The sequence below is a fragment of the Thamnophis elegans genome, chromosome Z (genome assembly GCF_009769535.1).
Source record: "Thamnophis elegans isolate rThaEle1 chromosome Z, rThaEle1.pri, whole genome shotgun sequence".
In the NCBI taxonomy this organism is placed as follows: Eukaryota; Metazoa; Chordata; class Lepidosauria; order Squamata; family Colubridae; genus Thamnophis; species Thamnophis elegans.
In genome coordinates this window covers 117,835,143-117,854,756 of record NC_045558.1, presented here as the reverse complement: position 1 = coordinate 117,854,756, position 19,614 = coordinate 117,835,143, and the positions used below count along the sequence as shown (strand labels likewise).

At 43.8% G+C, this 19,614-nt stretch overlaps 1 protein-coding gene across 3 annotated transcripts in view; it reads left to right on the top strand.

Annotated features, from left to right (window-relative positions):
* PTPRH (protein tyrosine phosphatase receptor type H) overlaps window positions 1-19,614 on the top strand; it is a 54,867-nt gene that overhangs the window by 4,562 nt on the left and 30,691 nt on the right. For all 3 annotated transcript variants that reach the window (XM_032236956.1, XM_032236955.1, XM_032236957.1), the window contains exons 3-6: window positions 7,395-7,428; window positions 11,973-12,023; window positions 14,616-14,813; window positions 17,307-17,555. In XM_032236956.1, coding sequence (XP_032092847.1) covers window positions 7,395-7,428; window positions 11,973-12,023; window positions 14,616-14,813; window positions 17,307-17,555 — 532 coding nt within the window. The remainder of the gene's footprint in view (window positions 1-7,394; window positions 7,429-11,972; window positions 12,024-14,615; window positions 14,814-17,306; window positions 17,556-19,614) is intronic.

Below are 19,614 nucleotides of genomic sequence, written 5' to 3'. Positions count from 1 at the left end.
GGCTCCCTCTGGTAAGGGGGAAAATCCAACATTAGAAATTACCTTTGGTCCAGACATTTCCCCCCTATAAATAAATACCAGGGCAACGCCAGGTTATCGGCTAGTGATAAATAAATAAATCTACAGGATCCTGAAAATTGCTGTACTATGACTGCCAGCATCTCTCACTACTGATGACCCGAGGCTTCCAGCAGTTGTCAAACTCCCAGATGTTTGCAAATGAAGCTCCTATAGTTTCATGAATGGTCTGAAATACCAAGGCAATGTAGAGATGGCCTATTCCTGGGCTAAATTCAGATGATCAGAGTTCCTGGGTGCAACAGGCAGAAAACACGACAAATAATTGTACTTTACTGTAAGACTACATTAACAGAATCTTGCCAATCCGGAGATATAAACCTGCTACTGTTTTTAACCACCTGAACAATTAGGGCAGTCTTTCCTAAATTTCTTTCTCTGTCTATTAATCAACTAGAGAACTCTACCTGTCTCATCTAGTTATTTTCTAGGCAGCATTTCTTCCCCCCCCCCATCCCCCAAGGTCACCCACACATTCCATTACAGAATAAGAAACAATGTGTTTGAAAATGAGACCCTTTCCTCTCCGCAAAAGACAGATGCCAGTAAGAGTCAGGCTGAGGAATTTGTGAACCTCTAACTATAGGGAGTCCTCAACTTATAACCATGACTGAGCCCAAAATTTCTGCTGCCAAGTAAGATAGTTGTTAAATGAATTTAACACATCAGTTAAACCAGTTAAATAGGTTTATCATGAGTGAATACAGGTAATCCTTGAATTACAACACAACTGAACTCCAAAATTTCTGTTTCAAAGTGATACATTTGTTAAGTGAGTTTTGCCCCATTTTACGACATTTTTTGCCACAGTTGTTAAAGTGAGTCACTGCATAGAGTACTCCTGGGGGTTGGGAGGGGCATAAATGAGTGAAAAACAGGCCGGTTTTTTTGCCTCCCCAGCACTCTATACGCCTCCTAAAGACTATACATGCCCTTTTTCCCACAAAAAACGGGCCCGTTTTCGCAAAAAAATGGGCTGTTTTTGCTCGTTTGGGGGGGGCAGCCCCTCCAGTTCCAGGAGTACTCTAAAAACTTCCTAAAGGCTATGCATTCCCTTTTTTTTTTACAAAAAACAGACCTTTTTTTAGAGGTCTGCAGAGTGCAAAAAACCTTTTTTTTAAAATTTGCCTCTTCAAAATCTTGGTGCGTCTTATACTCCAGTGCATCTTATACGCCGAAAAATACAGTAAAAGCAGTCTTCATTTAAAAAAAAATCTGAATAAACATTTTTAAATGCAATAGTTCAGGAAAGAATTGAAAATAATGGTGATTCAGGTAGTCCTCCACCAAAACTGAGCCCAGAATTTCTGTTACTAAGTGAGACAGCTGTTAAGTAAATTTTGTCCCATTTTATGACCTTTCTTGCCACAGTTGTTAAGTGAATCACTGCAGTTGATAAGTTAGTACTATGGTTGTTAAGTGAATCTGGCTTCCCCATTGACTTCGCTGATCAGAAGGTGGCAAAAGATGATCACATGACCCTGGGACACTGCGACTGTGGTAAATATGAATCAATTGTCAAATATCTGGATGTAAATCATGTGACCATGAGGATGCACAGAAGTGTGAAAAATGGTCATCTTTTTTCAGTTGTAACTTCAAATGGTCACTAACTGAACTGCTGTAAGTTGAGGACAGCCTATATTGTCTGAATATTTTCTCACTTCAAGAACAACCTTCAACAACCAGAAAACAAAAGAGTTATTTTAATTAATCCATGGTAGACATTTCTGAGGAAAGTTTTAATCCTGTTCTGGGTTTTCATTCCTTGTATTTATTTAAGGACTTCCTAATGACGCTGAATAGAAAGAAGCAGTTGCAGGAAATGCAAAATTCTTGCCAGAATTTTCTATACATAGCTGTTTGTATTATAAACCTTCACTCAGGTCGGTTTGGGTGTTTATTATTTTATGAAAACAGCCCCCATTCAGCAAACTGCCAGTTGGTCAAATACACCTGGAGAAGCAGGTGTGAGTCTGTGGCTGTGGAATGGACGCTTGTGTGTAAATTTTACACAGCAACCAAGAAAAGGAATTCTATAACGTATTGTAAGTTATGGCCTTGATCAGCCCTACACTAGCTTTGCTTGATCATACTGATAAAGACATGGGCTCTTTTTTAAAAACAAAAAGGTAATTCAGTATAAAGAGGACTTACCCCCTACTAAAGTCCTTCAGCCTACTTGAGGGTCCTTTATTCCCGTGGTACGACAAAACCGCGCTCGACTAAAGCGCACCCGATTAAACCGCGTCTCTGACGTCATCAACAGGGCGACAACAGCGAACGCGGAGAAAGAAGGGCGCTTTAAATAGCGCTTTGAAAGCAAGCCGATTCAAGTTAAGGTAAGGTTTAGGGTTAGGTTTAGGGTTAGGTTAAGGGTTAGGGTTAGGTTTAGGGTTAAGTTAAGGGTTAGGATTAGGTTTAGCGTTAGGTTAAGGGTTAGGTTTAGGTTTAGGGTTAGGTTTAGGATTAGGTTTAGGGGGGCTAGGTTTAGGTTTAGGGGTTAATTTTAGGTTTAGTGTTTACAGTGTGCTTTTTTCTCCGCGCTGTTGTCGCGCTGTGATGACGTCAGCTACGCGGTTTCGTCAAGCGCCCTTTAGTCGAACACGGTTTTGTGGTGGAACCCTTTATTCCATCATTCATAGGCATTAAAATAGCAACCATGCATGCTGAAAAAGAGCTGATTCTTTTTCCTGTTGAGTCTGAGGTCTAGAGAAGGGGGGAGGGAAAGTGGGGGGGGGAAGAGGGAGGGAGAGGCTGCATTTTAAAAATTAATATTACTATTTTCTATCCCAGAAGCCTGTCAGCAATGTAGCAAAATCATTGGAGCTTATGGGTTGGAAATTATTTTTATTTATTTATTTTGTTTATACTGTTTTACAGTAGTAGAGAGAGGGAGTTCCTATAGATGACAGTGTTATGATTTTCATAGATGTATCGCAGATAGGCCCTCGACTTACAACCAATATTTTAGTGACCAAAGTTACAATGGCATTGAAAACAGCAACTTATGACAATTTTGCAAACTTCAGACCGTTGCAGTGTCCTCATCGTCACGTGATCAAGATTCGGATGCTTAGCAACAGCCATTTATTCATGATGGTTGCAGTGTCCTGCCCCATTTTACGACCGTTCTTGTCACAGTTGTTAAGTGAATCACTGCGGTTAAATTAGTAACTGGTCTTTAAGTGAATCCGGCTTCCTCATGGACTTTGCTTGTCAGAAGGTCGCAAAAAGGGGATCACATGACTGATTTAGACTTATGACGGCACTGCAACCATCATAAGTCTAAATCAGTTGCCAAGCATCTGAGTTTTGATCACTGACTATGGGGGATGCTGTAATGGTTCTAAGTGTGAACAATGGTCATAAGTTACTTTTTTCAACGCCATTGTAATGTTGAACAGTCACTAAATGGACATTGTGATCTGCTGGCAGCAGAACTGGGCAGTGAGGAGGTTGGGGAGGAACATGGGCCAGTCTTGGAGTCTGGAGAAAGCTTGGGCGAGGGCTTTACGTTGGAGGCAGAGAGGGGGACAGGGCCATCTGGTAATGATGTGCTGCCTCCGGGGCCTCCGGAGTCTGACATCAGCGAGGCAGAAGAACAATGTGAGCCTGTTCCGAGTGCCCATGCGCAGAGCTGCCCTAAGGCAAGAACAATTAAGAAAAAAAAGGGTGAACTCGGGAGTAAGGCTTGGAGATGATTGGCCCTTCCCATAAGACATGAAAGAGGAGCAAACGGACGTGAGCCTTTGTAGGAAGCAATTAGTTCATATAGTCGGTTCAAGCTCTGAGAAGTCGTTTTTGACTCTGTGCTACATTTGGCCTTGCAAAACTAATTGGCAATTAGGTCTCTGGCAGTGTTTCAAGGGAAATAAAGTGGGGGTGCTTATCAACATTACCCTGAAAGACTCTGTCAACTCGAGCAGACATCTGTCGGAATCTTCACAGACTGTTTGTGAATCATTATGGGCTGTGAATGACCATAATTCACAGCCGTCTAAATAAAAGAGGGTTTTTGGGACTAAGATTGTGATTTATGCTTTCTCAGGAAGCCTAGGTCAGAACAGTACTGTTGTAAGTCGAGGACTACTTGTAGAAGGTTTATCCAAGTCTATGCACAAGAATGGGGTCATCTAAGTGCAACACTAAATTACCAGATAAAGGTCAATAAAATTCAGGAGGGGTTGAACTTTGAGCACTGGTGGAAAAAGCAATGACTCTAAACTGATGAACTCCACCCTCTCGCTCTGCCTGCTCTTTTCCTACAGTATAAACTTGACAGGGAATTCTTATCCTTTTTCTACTGAAAGCAACTGTTGTTTGGACACTGATCTGACATCAGAATTTTGTTTTTATATCACTGCATACCCAGATATGGTTTCAGGTTCTCTCCTCTCTCCCACGAATGCAGATAAATTCCAGTGGGTTTTTCTCAGTTTTGGTCTGGATACTGAGACTCTAGGAAAAGTGCAGAGATTAGCAACAAACAAATGAACAATTGCGGAAATTGGGTATGTCTAGTTTAATGAAAAGAAGGACTAGGGGTAGCAGTGTTCCAATGTTTTGTTGCCACAAAGAAGTCAGGGTCAAGCTATTCTCCAAAGCACCTGAGGGCAGAACAAGAAGCAATGGGTGGAAACTAAACAAGGAGAGAAGCAACCTAGAACTAGAGAAGTTTCCTGACAGTTAGAACAATCAGCGGAACAATTTGCTGTTGTTGAAGATGGGGGTGCTCCAACACTGGAGGTTTTTAATAAAAGATTGGAGAACCATTTATCTGAAATATTATATTCCTGCTTGAGCAAGAAGTTGGATTAGAAGACCTCCAAAGTCCCTTCCCACTCTGTTACTCTGTTATTCCCTCTTTTAAGCCTGACTAATAAAACTTTAAAAGAAGAAAAGGAAAATGTTTTAGCAGTATGTTTTAAAGCTACACCCGAAGCACACTTCTCTGCAACAGTCTCAGGGCCATCAGTCGTTCCAGGCTAAAAATGTTTGTTTTATATATTACTATGCTAATTTTTATTTTTATTAGCATCATATTAAAGAGTTGTATAGCAAACAGGAAAGGGAAGGGAAAACTCTAGGTAAAACTGCCTAAAAGTGGAGGAGGAGAAGGCCACCTCTAGGAAATAGGGAGGGGGAATCCTGAGAAAAGATGCTTAATCAAAACTAAAACTCTTTTAGAATGCATCTAATTTTGTATCCAGTTTTAACTGCATCCTGTCTCATCATTCAATCTCTCTGTTGCTTTGACTATGAGACTAGTTGTAAGGTATGTGAGAAAGACCTTAGGATAGCGATGGCTAACCTTTTTGTCGTTGCATGCCGAAAGCACACACATGCGACAGCACATACACATGTGTCCACACCCAACCCATAATGCAAAGAGCGTGTGACAACCCAACCACCCCCGGTGTTTGCCCCCCCCCCAGCGCATGAACACATGACCCCCCCCCCCTGCATCCCATTTTGGCCTATTAGACCTCTCTGCTAGGGGAGTGGGGTGCATGTGGGAGATGTATGCAACCCACCCCATCCTTCCTGCATGCATGTGCGCACGTCTCCAACATGCGCCCTGCCGCCCCCCGCATTCGCAGCAGAGACCGGAAAATCAGCTGGCTGGCAGGAGGTACTCGTGCATTTGCGGTGGAGCTGAGCTGGGGCAACGGCTTGCTTGCCACCTGTAGCACCCGTGCCATAGGTTCTCCATTAAGGCCTTTGGAGAATGGCCAAAGAGATCCTGCTAAGAGAATGGTCAGATAGGGACAACTTAGCCCACAGCTGAACAATGATCAGGGCAAGAGGCTCAGAAGAGACCCTCCCTAATTTCTCGGGCAGTAAAGGAAAAGGGGGGAGATTTGTACCAGTTTATATATTTATTTATCCTTCAAGGCCAAGATCAGTCTTGCAAGTTTGGAAGTACAACCTTCTTTCCATCTCCTTAGTCCACAAAACTAAGGGAGCAACACTTCTAAATTTCTTGCCTCAGCCATTATCCAGTTGTGGGCTATGTTGTCTCTTATCTGACCATTCCCTCAGCAGTGTCTTTTCAATTAATCTTTCCCACATATCAGTGGTGGGTTTCAATTTTTTTTAGAACCTCTTCTGTAGGAGCTTTGTAGGTGTGGCTTGCCGGCCATGTGACTGGGTGGGGTGGCTTGCTGGCCATGTGACCGGGTGGGAGTGGCTTGACAGACATGTGACTGGGTGGGCATGGCCAACTTGTAAAATGTGATGAAACTCACTTAACAACGCTCTTGCTTAGCAACCAAAATGTTGGCTCAGAAACTGGCATTTGAAGCACGCAAGTCTTAAAGCTGTCAAGTTTCAAGACCCTTGCATCCCTAACCCTTTAGAAAAAAAACCCTAGGGGTGTTCAAACGTGACAGTTTTAAGACTTGTGGACTTCAACTCCCAGAATTCCTCCTCCAGTCATGTTGACTCAGGAACTCTGGCATCAAATTCATAATGGGACTGAAAAAAAGTGACATGACTGTTATTCACACAACCATTTTTGATCACAATCATGTGATCAAAAATGACATGTTTGGCAACTGGTTCACATTTATGACCTTTCCTGTGTCCAAAGCTTTTTTATGACCTTCTGACCAGCAAAGTCAATGGGGAAACCAGATTCACTTAACAGCTGGGATACTAACTGATGAGCTGCAGTAATTCATTTAACAGCTGTGGCAAGCAAGGTTGTAAAAGTGGGAAAACTCACTTAACAAAATATCTCATTTAGCAACAGAAATTTTGAATTCTACGGTGGTCGTTAAGTCGAGGTCTGCATGTACTGGGACCAACTGGGGCGTCAATGGGGAGACTTGGACTTAGTCATTCTCCCTCTGCTCTAGCCCGGAAATTCAGAAAACATCCATGCCCCCAACCAACCCAAACAGGGCAGCCTGGCAAGATTGCAGTCCTTGCCGTTCAAAGAAGAGGTTCTTCATCCGGCAGTGAATTGATTTGTGCTGATGATAATAATATACTTCAGAGCATTAAAATTATACCCTTTCCTTCTGGGCAAGGCAGGAACAATAACCCAGCTGTATTATTAGCAACGCTGGAAATGAACACTGAAGATAAAGCATAATGGAAAGCCAGGCCGAGCTCCCATTCAGGGCATTAAAAGAAAGCAAATTCAATTTGCATGAAAGGCTGCGCCCACAATCAGACGGTTCCCATTTGAAGAGAAGACAGATCTTCATGGGAAAATATACAGTAACAATGCCCTTGGACCTGACCCACTACCAAGTGGCCACAAAGCCTATAATGCCCACCTTTAACCTTCTACCTTTCCTTTGCAGGGTCTGCTGCTGTTCCTTCAGCTTGGCCAACATGGTAAGTTGTTACTGAATTAAAATGCTGCTTCTCAAGGTCTAGGGCAGTATTTCTCTACCTTGGCAACTTTAGGATGTGTGGATTCCAACTCCCAGGATCCCTTGGCCAGCAGTGTCCAAATGCATGCTGGTTGAGAGGATTCTAGTAATTTGGGGTCCTGGTGCTCTATGAGTTTTTTGTTGTTGTTGTTTTCTTGCAGACATTTCATTACCCAGCTAGATAACATCATCAGTGATAGAAGGGAGTGAGGTTTGCACTGATGATGTTACCTACTTGGGTAATGAAAGATCTGCAAGAAAACAACCATCTGCAAGAAAACAATCTCAGAGAGGACCAGGGAACCCATGGTTCAACCCTGGGCTACAAATATTATCTACAATCCTAGGAATTGAAATCCACCCATCTTAAAGGCTTCCTTCTCTTGCTTGTTTTGTTTCTTAGCTTCACCCTCAAACACAAACCCACCGTAAGGAAAAGGCTTCTTTGCCTTTTCAAAGGAGCTGTCAAACTAATTCAACAGGTGCAGCTTTCCTCAATGAAATCCAACCCCCCCCCCCGTTTTAGGGGAGGGTTTTAAGGAGTCTATTTTGAAGAGGCTTCAGATCCTACTTGCACCCCCAGACGCTACGCAGATACACCCTTTTCCCCCCTGACACTTTCAAAATATATCAGCCAGTGCCTGCGTGTGTTTGGAACTTTGCCACGTGTTCAAGAACTGTTTCAGGTAGAGATGTGAGGCAGGAAAAGCATGAGCTGCTCTTTATTTTACTAGGGCTATAAATCGCCCCGATCGGGAATTGCTCAGACCAACCTTCTTTCCCAGTCCCATTTGCCATCTCATAAAAGAGCTTGTCCATTACGTCGTTGCCGCTTTAAAAAAAAAAAAAAAGCTTCACTTGCTATTTGCGTGTCCACAAATGCACTTTAACCCTGAATAAGGGAAGGAATGAGTGTAAGAGGAAGAAGCATTGAAGCCACTGCAAACCCCTTTCTCTTCCCTGAGATTCTTAATGTCTGTCTGTCTTGTCTGTTTGTTTGTTTATTGGCCGTCCATCTTAATGGTAACTCTGGCTGGCTTACAATCCTGTATTACAAAATAAATATACATATCAATAAAGGAGAATATTTGTAGCTGGGGGGGTGAAATGAGGGGGTCCTTGGTGCTCTCTGAGCTTGCTTGTTTTCTTGCAGACGTTTCCTTACCCAAACCAGGCAACATGACCAGTGCTAGGACTAGAACTGGTACGAAATGTCTGCTGGAAAATAAGCAAGCTCAGAGAGCCCCAAGAACCCAAAAATATAAGCATCATCACAAAATATACATATAGCCTCAATATATCTATATATAACTGTATACACATATACTAAATATACATATATACTAAAACATAAATCAATGAATACAAGCAAACACTATGATGTAATGATCCAATTACAGATGGGGCAGGAATGTGGGTATAAATTTTCAGATTGATCCCAAGGAAAAATAGGTTTCCCGATTTAATACTTCCTTATGATTTGAAATACTAATCTTCCTCTTCCGTGTACTGATTAGGGTGTTGGCCTAGAAACCAGGAGGCTGGGAGTTCTACTCCCATTTTAGGCTTGAAAAACCTCATGGGTTGGTTGTTGTTGTGGGGAAAATAGGAGGAAGGAGTATTAGGTATGCTTTCCCCTTGAATATACATACACATATACACATACACATACACACACAGATGTGTGTGTGTGTGTATGTGTGTGTGTGTGTGTGTATACACATACACATACATACATACATACATACATACACATATACGTGTGTGTGTGTGTGTGTGTGTGTGTGTGTGTGTGTGTGTTCCAGCATAACTCTGGAACCCCTCGAGCAATTTCAACCAAGCTTGGTACACAGAGATGGCTTTCTCTCTGGAAAAAAATACTGTGAGGGTAAGACACCCCTAACACCCCTTGGGGTGTGTTCTGTTAAGATGCAGCCTTTTGTGCCTTAAAATGGCTTCTACTGTACAGCGCAGAGGAGTTGCCATGATAACGGCTTCACAGTACTCCACAAGGAGACTCCCTCTTGTAAGGGGGAAAATGGCCTTCCAACTCTGACGGACCTTGGATGAAGCAGATTATCTAGACCCTTTTCAGTCTGGTTTCAGACCTAGTTGCTCCACCGAAACCGCTTTGGTCGCTCTGACCGATGATCTCTGGCGGGCCAGGGACAGAGGTCATTCCTCTGTCCTTGTGCTCCTTGACCTCTCAGCGGCCTTCAATACCATCAACCATGGTATCCTTCTGCGACGGCTGGAAGAGGTGGGAGTGGGAGGCACCATTCTCCGGTGGTTCTCCTCTTACCTCTCCGACAGGTCGCAGTTGGTGTTGGTCGGAGGACAGAGGTCGACTCCTAGGCCCCTCAATTATGGGGTGCCGCAGGGGTCGGTTCTGTCTCCCCTCCTATTTAACATCTACATGAAGCCGCTGGGCGAGATCATCCGCCGGCATGGGATTAAATACCACCAGTTTGCAGACGATACTCAGCTGTATCTGTCCGCCCTGTGCCAACTCAGTGAAGCGGTGGAAGTGATGCCCCAGTGCTTGGAAGCTGTAAGGGTCTGGATGGGAGTGAACAAACTCGCGCTCAATCCTGACAAGACCGAATGGCTGTGGATGTTGCCCCCTAAGGACAGTCCATCTAGTCCATCCTTAATCCTGGGGGGAGAAAACCTATCCCCCTCAGAGAGGGTTTGCAATTTGGGGGTCCTCCTGGACCCGCAGCTGACCTTGGAACATCACCTGTTGACTATGACCAGGGGGGCCTTTGCCCAGGTTTGCCTGGTGCACCAATTGCGGCCCTATTTGGACCGGGAGGCACTTCAGACAGTCACTCATGCCCTCGTCATCTCAAAACTGGATTACTGTAACAGGCTCTACTTGGGGCTGCCCCTGAAAAGTGTTCGGAGACTGCAGCTGGTCCAGAATGCAGCCGCGCGAGCGATACTGGGTGTGCCAAGGTACACCCACATCACACCTATCCTCCGCGAGCTGCACTGGCTCCCCATTGGTCTCCGAACACGATTCAAGGTGCTGGTTATTACCTTTAAAGCCCTACATGGCCTAGGACCTGGGTACCTACGAGACTGTCTCCTGCCACATACCTCCCTTAGACCAATAAGATCGCACAGGATGGACCTTCTCCGGGTGCCTTCAGCAGGACAATGCCAGCTGGCAACACCGAGGAGTAGGGCCTTCTCTGTTGCCGCTCCGGCCATATGGAATGAGCTGCCCCCAGAGATCTGGGCCCTCCCCAATCTCATGGCCTTTCGCAAAGCCATTAAAACCTGGCTTTTCCGGCAGGCCTTCTGATTGGGTTTTTGTTGTCTTTCTTTTTAACTTCGTGTGTCCTATTGTTTTTAAGTCTTTTTCTTTTTAATTTCTTTTTATTCTGTAAGCCGCCCGGAGTCCTTCGGGATTGGGTGGCATAGAAATCAAATAAACTCAACTCAGCTCAACTCAAAATCCAACATTAGAAATTATGTTTGGTCCAGACATTTTCAGCATGGTGGTATCATTTTTCTTGACGCTTCTGGGGGCAGAGGGAAAACATTTTAAACTAATTTAATTGTCGCCAAAATCAGGGCTCAGAGAGAAGTTGCTCTTGCCACCACCTCTTCAGGAATTGTGGCGACGTTAATGGAAGGGGGGAGGACAACCCATTCCGCACTTACATTGCCACTTATAATTCATTCCTTTTCCTGTCTAATACAAGATTGAGATAAATAAATACTCAAGCAACGCAGGGTTATCAGCCAGTTCCTTATAAAGTAATTGAAGCATGATAAAAATCTAATCTGATCTAATATCATATCTGACCTGAAAATACCCAGAAAACAATTACAAGACCTACAGTGGTCACTTGGATTTTTGACAATCAAGTATGAGATATCTATTTTTCCCGCCTTCAATCCCTGTGGGGGAAAAAATAATGAAAGAAAGAGGGAAGGACCCATTGGCTGTCAGTGCTACCAGAAACACCCCACAATTATTTTGGGGTGGGCTGGTGCTGTTCAAAGTTCCTAATGGCCACTTCTACTTTTGAGATTATATTTTGATTCTAAGCTTCTTAGACTCATTTACTCTGAAGCAATGCAGACGTCACAATAATACATGAATAAAATCATACCACTGAACAGAACCCAAAATTCAATTGGGATAAAAAATAGATTTTTGCAAAACAAGGATTGATGAGATGGACTTCTGAAGGCTTTGATCTGGAGGGGTTTTAACGGTGAAATTTAACAAAACGCTGAAGATTAAGGGCAGCAGTTTAATGAATACTTCTTTCTGGGAACAGAGAAGAGACATAGGCTGCCTCTTTCATCCAGGTTTTTGGTCTTTTCAGTTTGATCCTGCAAGGTCAATCAAAACCCTTTGTGTTGGTGTGAACTAAGAAGTCTTTTGTTTAATCCTTTTGTTTGATGTACACTGCAAAGCTTCAAAGAGATTCTGCATACAGAACAGTTCAACTCTTTCTCTCTGTGTTTTTTCCCCTCCTCTCTCAGAAGGACAAAATAAACAAATCCCAGCGCATCAGCCATCCTTGAAAAGTACTGGTAAGTGAATGAAGGCCCTTAGAAGTTTAGGAGTCTTTCCAAATAAAGGTTGAACAGGATGTGCAATTTAACACAGGAAATGTAAAAGAAGATGTGGAAACTCTAGAAAGAGTGCAGAGAAGAGCAACAAAGATGATTAGGGGACTGGAGGCTAAAACATACGAAGAATGGTTGCAGGAATTGGGTATGTCTAGTCTAATTAAAAGAAGAACAAGGAATGACATGATAGCAGTGATCCAATATTTGATGCCACAAAGAAGAGGGGGTCAAGCTATTCTCCAAAGCACTTTAAGACAGGACAAGAAGCAACGGGTGGAAACTAATCAAGGAGAGAAGCAATTTTGAACAAGGAGAAATATCCTGAGAGTTAGAACAATTAATTAGTGGAACAACTTGCCTCAAGAAGTTGTGGTTGTTCCAACCCTGGTGGTTTTTAAGAAGAGCTTGGACAGAGATTTTTCTGAAGTGGTGTAGGGTTTCCTGCCTAAGCAGGGGGTTAGACTAGAAGACCTCCAAGTTCCCTTTCAACTCTGTTATTCTATTCTATTCATGTTATTAACAATTATGGGGAAATGTTGGAGATTGGACCTGTAGCAATGCTTCCACTTTCTATGGGAAAGGTTGATCTTGTCCTATATCAAGTTAGACCATGTAGTTCAGCACTGTCTACCACAATTTAGTGCCCCCCCCCCCCCCGATATTTAATCTTGCAGATCCTGGAATCCATTTCTGTTACTTGTTAGAAAATCTGGTATTCTGAAGAGTACTGGTTAGAGAAGGATCCTCTGCATTTGAGCTGGTCTTCAGGATTTCAGAGAGATCCCAGGAATTGAATATTGGGCTTTCCATATATGCAAGGTGTAAGCTTTGCCTCTGAACCATTGTTCCTTCGATAACTGTTGACCCACATATCCTGTTGTGTCTCCCACTAAAAAAAATATAGATGTCAGAACTGCCCCAACTTAAACTGCCATTTAGAAACAATCCTTTGCTTCATTTGATGAGAAAGGTTACAGAATGCATAACCAGAACTGAGACTCACATGCCAAAATCCCTAAGTTCAATTTTTATCTCCCTTAACTGCCTCCCATTGCTTATCCTTGGGGGGTGGAATGGGTGAGTCATGACCAATCAGGTTCAAGCAAGATGTTTTCAGAATGGTCAGTTCAAGCATAGGTTAGTATGCAGCTGCCTTCTTCTCCTAGCCGGGTGACCTTGAGGCAGTGTCTCAGGGAGATACAGAAGTTACTTTCATTTTCCCCCAAGCATTCCGTCTTCCATCCACCCTCCACAGAGTTCATGGCAGACTGTCACCGCATGGTAGCAAAGCACAAGCAAATGTAAAGTGGCAGCTGACAATAGATGAATGTGTACATTTTCCTTCCAGATCAAACATGGTCCTCAAAAGGACATTTGAAAGACACAGGATTTTTGACCGGATCTGATTATTGATTTGGTTGATTGAGTAGCACCTGCTCTGAGTTGTAGTTGCACTCTAGGGGGCGGGACGGACCTCGTTGGGTTGTTTCTTCATTGTCCTTCTCCACATGTTATGTTGCTGATAGACTTTTTAGATGTTATTAAACTACAATTCTCAGCCTTCATCATGGTTGTCCATGTTGGTAGATTTGCTGGGAGCTGCAGTTCAGTAGCACCCACAAGATCATATGTTCTCCATTATTACAGAGAAGACAAGGAATAACATGCAAGAAAATCACAACTAATCCATCTGGATTTTTCCAGCAATTCCTGGAAGACACTTAAAACTTAAGATGGGTCTATCCAACAGGATAAACAAAGAAGGCACTATAATTTTTCAAATCTGCAACAATGCATTGGAGGAATCAACACAGGCTTAGATAGTATCATTTATTTGGTATTCAAGTTGTGACTTTAGCCTAACAATTTGCCAGAACAGTCAAACACAGATCCACTTGTTGTCTGCCTAATCTAGTCCCTGATCTATTATTATTTTGTCTCTGGACTGTATCATAGGCCTCCAATTGATCCGTGAGGACATTTTCTTGTATCTACAGGTAGCCCTCAACTCATAACCCCAACTGGGGTGAGAATTTCCACTTCTAAACAAGGCAGTTGTTGTGAATCATGCCTAAATTAATGGCCTTTTGGGCATGGTTGTTAAGTAAATGGCACGATGGGTTATTAAGTGAATCCAGTTCTCTCCCCCCCTCCCCTTGACTTCACTGGTTGGAAGCAGGCAGGGAACATCATAAATGTGACCTCAGGATATTGTAACCATTGTATAAATACATGCCAGTTACCAAGCACCTGAATTTTGATTATGTGGCTAAGAGGATACTGCTCATAAGGTCATAAGTCACTTTTTTCAGTGGCATTGTAACTTTAAATGATCGTTAAGCAAATGGTTGTAAGTCAAAGACTATCTATATTCATTTTACCTTGATTGCCACAGTACTCAGAGCAATGGCCAAAGACTGTTTGGTCTTGTCCTATATGAAGTTAGACCAAAAATTTGATTGCTGGGCTGTTTTCAGCATGAACGAGAAAGCTGGTTTGGCCTCCTTCTTTTACAGCTAAGTGAGACTAACCCTTTCATTTCTGCTCTCATAGATTGCTGCGAAGATCCTGTTCAGGTTGAAAGCAGATTTGTGGTCCTCTACTGCCTGTCAATTCAGGGAGGATTGGAGATGAGAGAATGGGATGCAGATTGTCTCAATGCTACAAATCTACCTTCGGGATGTCAAAGGGATGAGTTCGAGGTGAACGTTTGTGGTTTCCTGCCTAACTGCTCCACCTCTACATGCGCAAGTAAGGTTAAAAATCCATACCACCCTATCTGTGTTCTCTGCCGGAGAAAATCTGGCTGCCACACGTAGAGAAATATGTGCTACATAAGCAATGGAGCCCATCTTGAACATGTTCCTCTATTTCCAAGATACAAGGACCTGCAATACTATGTCGGCTTCTGAGAATAAGCTTTGTGTAAGGTTTCCTAAAGATGCCCTAATTGATTCTTGAGTATCGAGTCAAGTTTCAGTACAAAACTAGTGATTTATTAGGAGTATTATAGGCAAAATCTTTTCGCAGTCAAGTCTAAGCTTTGTTTGATTTATAGCTGAACTTTACCCCGTTCCTTCCCTCCCCTCAGTCTGTGTCATAAATCACATTCCCCTATGAGATGCACCCCTCCCAAACTGGCTGCAGTAATCTGAGATCTGACTTCACCTGACAGTAGGCATGGAATGCACTCCCTCCACCCCCCCCCCCCCCAGTTCTCTTACTATGACAATGTTGGGAGTTAACATTTTGGACAATTTGGTATGGAAGTAGATAGGATGGCAAATGAGAGAGAGAGAGAAGCCCTTTCTTAAGAGTTTCCCCAAATCCCCAGGTCAACATACGTCTGATTAGTAGCAAAGACGAGTCTTGGGTCAGAGGTCAGCATCACTAGCCACCTGGCTAAGCTTTTCTTCCTGGTCCTCTTGACACTCCATTTTTTTCCCCTAGCTTTCTCTGTTTGGTCAACTACAGGTAATCCTTAACATATGACCACAATTGAGTCCAAAATTTAGGTTGCTAGGTGAGACATTTGTTAAGTGATTATTCTCCCATTTTACGACCTTTCTTGCCACAGTTGTTAAGTGAATCACTGCAGTTGTTAAGTTAGTAACAGTTGTTAAGTGGATCTGGCTTCCCCATTGACTTTGCTTGTCAGAAGGTCGCAAAAGTTGATCACATGATCCCAGGACACTGCAACAAGTCAGTTGTCAAGGGTCTCAATTTTGATCATCTGACCACGGGAATACTGCAACGGTTGAAAGTACGAAAAATGGTCATACATCACATTTTTCAGTGCCATTGTAACTTCAAACAGTCACTGTTGTAAGTCAAGGACTACCTATACTGTACTGCGTCAGACTGACGTGTACCAGTTCAAAGGGACCAATTTTTGGTTCTTGAGAACCTATCATAGACACTCAAAGGCCCCAGGGGATTTATTGCTTGTGCCATGAATGCTGCCATTACGAACATAACAATAAAACAGTGTTTGTGTTTGGGAAGGTGGACACATTTCCAAGCAAAGCAACTTCCCATCTTTTCCTGGACAGGGACAATCCTGATAAATTAATGAAAACAAAGGCAATGTTGAAAATATATTATTGTGGTTGGCTGCACCATCAGCCAGATGTTTAGCCTAGATTTGGTATTTTGTACAGCTATCGAGCCCTTCCTAAGGACCTGAAATAGGCAGATGTTGGGGTTTGATATATTAAAGGTATCACCACAAAATAGAAGCTGTTCCAAGTAAAGCTGCCTCTTGCAATTGATAGTTATGATTTTGTCAATGCCAGTGGTATCCAAGCCATGCTCCAGATGTTTGGGGTTTGGCCCCAAGGTGCTTATTACTATAGGTCAGGGATGTCAAACTTGATTTCATTGAGGGCTGCATCAGGGTAGTAATTGACCTCGGGAGGGGGGGGGACATGGCCAGCTCAACATCACTCGTGTTGGGGGCGCCTATGGTGGCCCGAGCACTCTGCCAGCAAAAATAGGCTTGTAGGCTCCGTTTTCAGCTATGATGGCATCCTGCAACCTCGGAGCGCCAAAGGCGGCCCTTGTGAGCTCCCCTTTTTACTGGCAGAGGCATCACGGGCCAGTCCTTTCCTGTTTCCTGAGCGGCCTGGCGGGCCAGATCTAAGCACCCTGTGGGCCAGATGTGGCCCCCGGGCCTTGAGTTTGACACCCATGCCATAGGTACTTTGTGTTCTTTTGTTACAATCAGTCTATTTGTAGATCTTGATATTTTGTTATTTTCTTGAGTTCTTTCTCTCGTATTCTGCTGTCTGCAGGTACTGCACTACCCAGATTGTTTTGCCTTTCTTCTCAGCAATTGTTAAGTCTGGAGTGTTGTGTGGCAGATGGTTGTCTGTTTGAATTCTAAAGTCCCAGAGCACTTAAGTTCCTTCATTTCCTCTTTGTTTATTTTGTCGTCCCACCATTTCTTGCTGGCAGGCAAGTGGTACTTCTTGCTGATATTCCAATGCACCAGTATTACTACTTTGCCATATTGTTGTGATCAGTCTGTGGGATTTTCTTGTATTATTATGACTATTTTAAATTTAGGAAGTCAAGTGGGGCAAAGGAACATGTCAAAAACACTGATTCCCCGGAGCACCAGCTTGAAGAGCCCAGAGCTCCAACTCAGGAGGGAAGAGCTGGTCAATTTGAAGATGTTTACCTAGGGAACGAGAAAGACATCATCTCTTTATTTCTGATTCATTTGTTTCCCTTTTTGCACAGAGCTGAATCCTGCAAAGGGTCTGATTTCACCGGAGGAACTCAACTGTTCTGTAACTCTTAACTGGCAGTATGTAATCAACTGCTGTCATGAAACCTCCAGAGATCATTCTACAACAACCTCTAAAAGCAGCTGGACAAATGCATGCCTTGTCATGACAAAGCTCTCCCCTGGGCAGGAATATAACATGACAGTGTACAGAGTCCTGAATGGAAGTTGTAGTCAAGAAGCATCCATCAACGTAACTACTAGTAAGTCTCACAATCATGATTTGCTCGCAGCAGTAGAAACAACAAGATAGCATTTAGCACTTAGACTTATGTATCACCCCATAGTGCTTTACAACACACTCTGGGTAGAATTACAGAGTCAGCATATTGCCATCAACAATCTTGATTCTGGCTTTTATCAACCTCAGAAGGATGGAAGACTAAGTCAACCTTGAGCTCCATCAGTTTACTTTGGTTTACTTTATTGTCATTGCACCTTGTACAACAAAATTAAATGTCATCTTCAATGTACCTATAAAAACGTCAGGATCGAACTCCAGCTGTGGGCAGAGTTTGCCTGCAATACTGCATTCTAAACCTGCACCACCAGGGCTCCTGGTGATGTCTATTTTTTGATACAGTAGAACTAAGGTTCTTTCCATTCTCAAGTGCTGGGTCAGTCTGAGATTTGAGCTTATTTGTATTGATGAAGAACTTGCATGAATCTTGGGAAGCTGAGTCTCAGCTCCTCCTCTGTCAAGCACAAAAGATCAGACATGAAGGTCCAATTAAATTGATTTATTGCTACCTATGTCTATTGCACAGGAATATTCTCAACTAATATTAATATCTAATTAAAGTTAGATAAGAATCAACAGAACTCAAGAGAGATTGGACCAAGTTCGCTTGTGGCCACATAGGGATTCTAAGCTGATCTCTCTTTTAACTCTGCCCTCAGGTTCTCCCAGTCCTTCTCCTACATCAGTGACGGCTAACCTTTTTGTTATTGCATGCCAACACCCATAAAGCAATGCACACACAACAGTCCCTGCGTGCCCTGCTCCTTGCACATACTCGCGGAACTCCCCTGTGCTCCCCCTCATCCCCCCCGTCCATACATGTGCAACACCCCATGCTCCATTTTGGGCCTAGCGGACCTCCCTGCAGCCTCCTGAGACCAAAAATAGGGAGTGGGGGCGCACCGCATCTCCCGCATGCGCCCACCCCCCACTTATGCACAGCAGAGACCCAAACATCAGCTGGCTGGCGGGAGGCATATGTGCATGCGTGGTGAGATGGGGCAACGCCTCATGTGCCCACAGAGAAGAATCCGCGTGCCACGTGCGGCACCCATGCCATAGGTTTGCCATCACGGTCCTACATGCTCTAGAGTAGCAGTCCCCAACTTTTGCACCTTGGTGGCCCAGTTGGCAGGGAAAAGGGGAACTGGGCCTGACATGAACAGTGGGCTGGCACATGCGTTTTCACTCACATAAGAGAGAAGAGAAGCCTTTGGGATGTAGTTTCACACTCCTTCAAGCTTCTCCGCACCAAAAGCTTTTGTGGAGGGACGGAAGGCCTGAAACAGTGCGAGATCACTCCCTCAAAGCCTTTCATCTGTTTGCAAAAGATTTTGGTGCGGAGAAGATAAGCCTTTGGGGGCAGGGTGTGGTGCTCCTCAGACTCATCAAGGCTGCCCGAGTGTCCTGTGCAGGCAGCCTTGGTCAGTCAGCAAAGGTCAGCAAGACGTACTTGTCCCACTCAGTCTCTGCTCTCACCACTCTACTTTTGGAGCATCTGAAGCATCAGCTTGGCAGCCTGGCTGGGGTCGGAGTGAGAGGTGAGCCTGGCCATGAGAGTGGTGGACCAGCACACAAGTGCACGCAACTCCATTCATGTAATAGAGAAGATAAGCCTTTGGGGTTCTGTTTGCATGTGGAGTTGCGCACATATACTGGCCCATCTCTCATGCAGACCAGTTCCAAATAGGGCATGGTCCAGTAGCCCAGTGGTTGCGGACCCCTGCTCTAGAGGAAACACCTGGAGTTGTGCAGTGGATGGTTTGTCAGTGGCAGGAATTCCCTGCTCGTCTCACCTCAGCATTTGGGATTTCCCTTCCTCCCTCTATCCGTGGTATGTCATGACATCTTTACATTAGCCAAGTCCATTTACCTGTCAATCACTTTTGTTACTTTCCCCTTGCAATGGCCACAATTATGCTTTGTTTTAAAAGCCATCAGCAAAGAGCTGAGAATGAAGACAAGGAAACTTGGGTTGGTTAGTTGATTGCCATTTTTGACATCTCCCCATTGGCCAATAG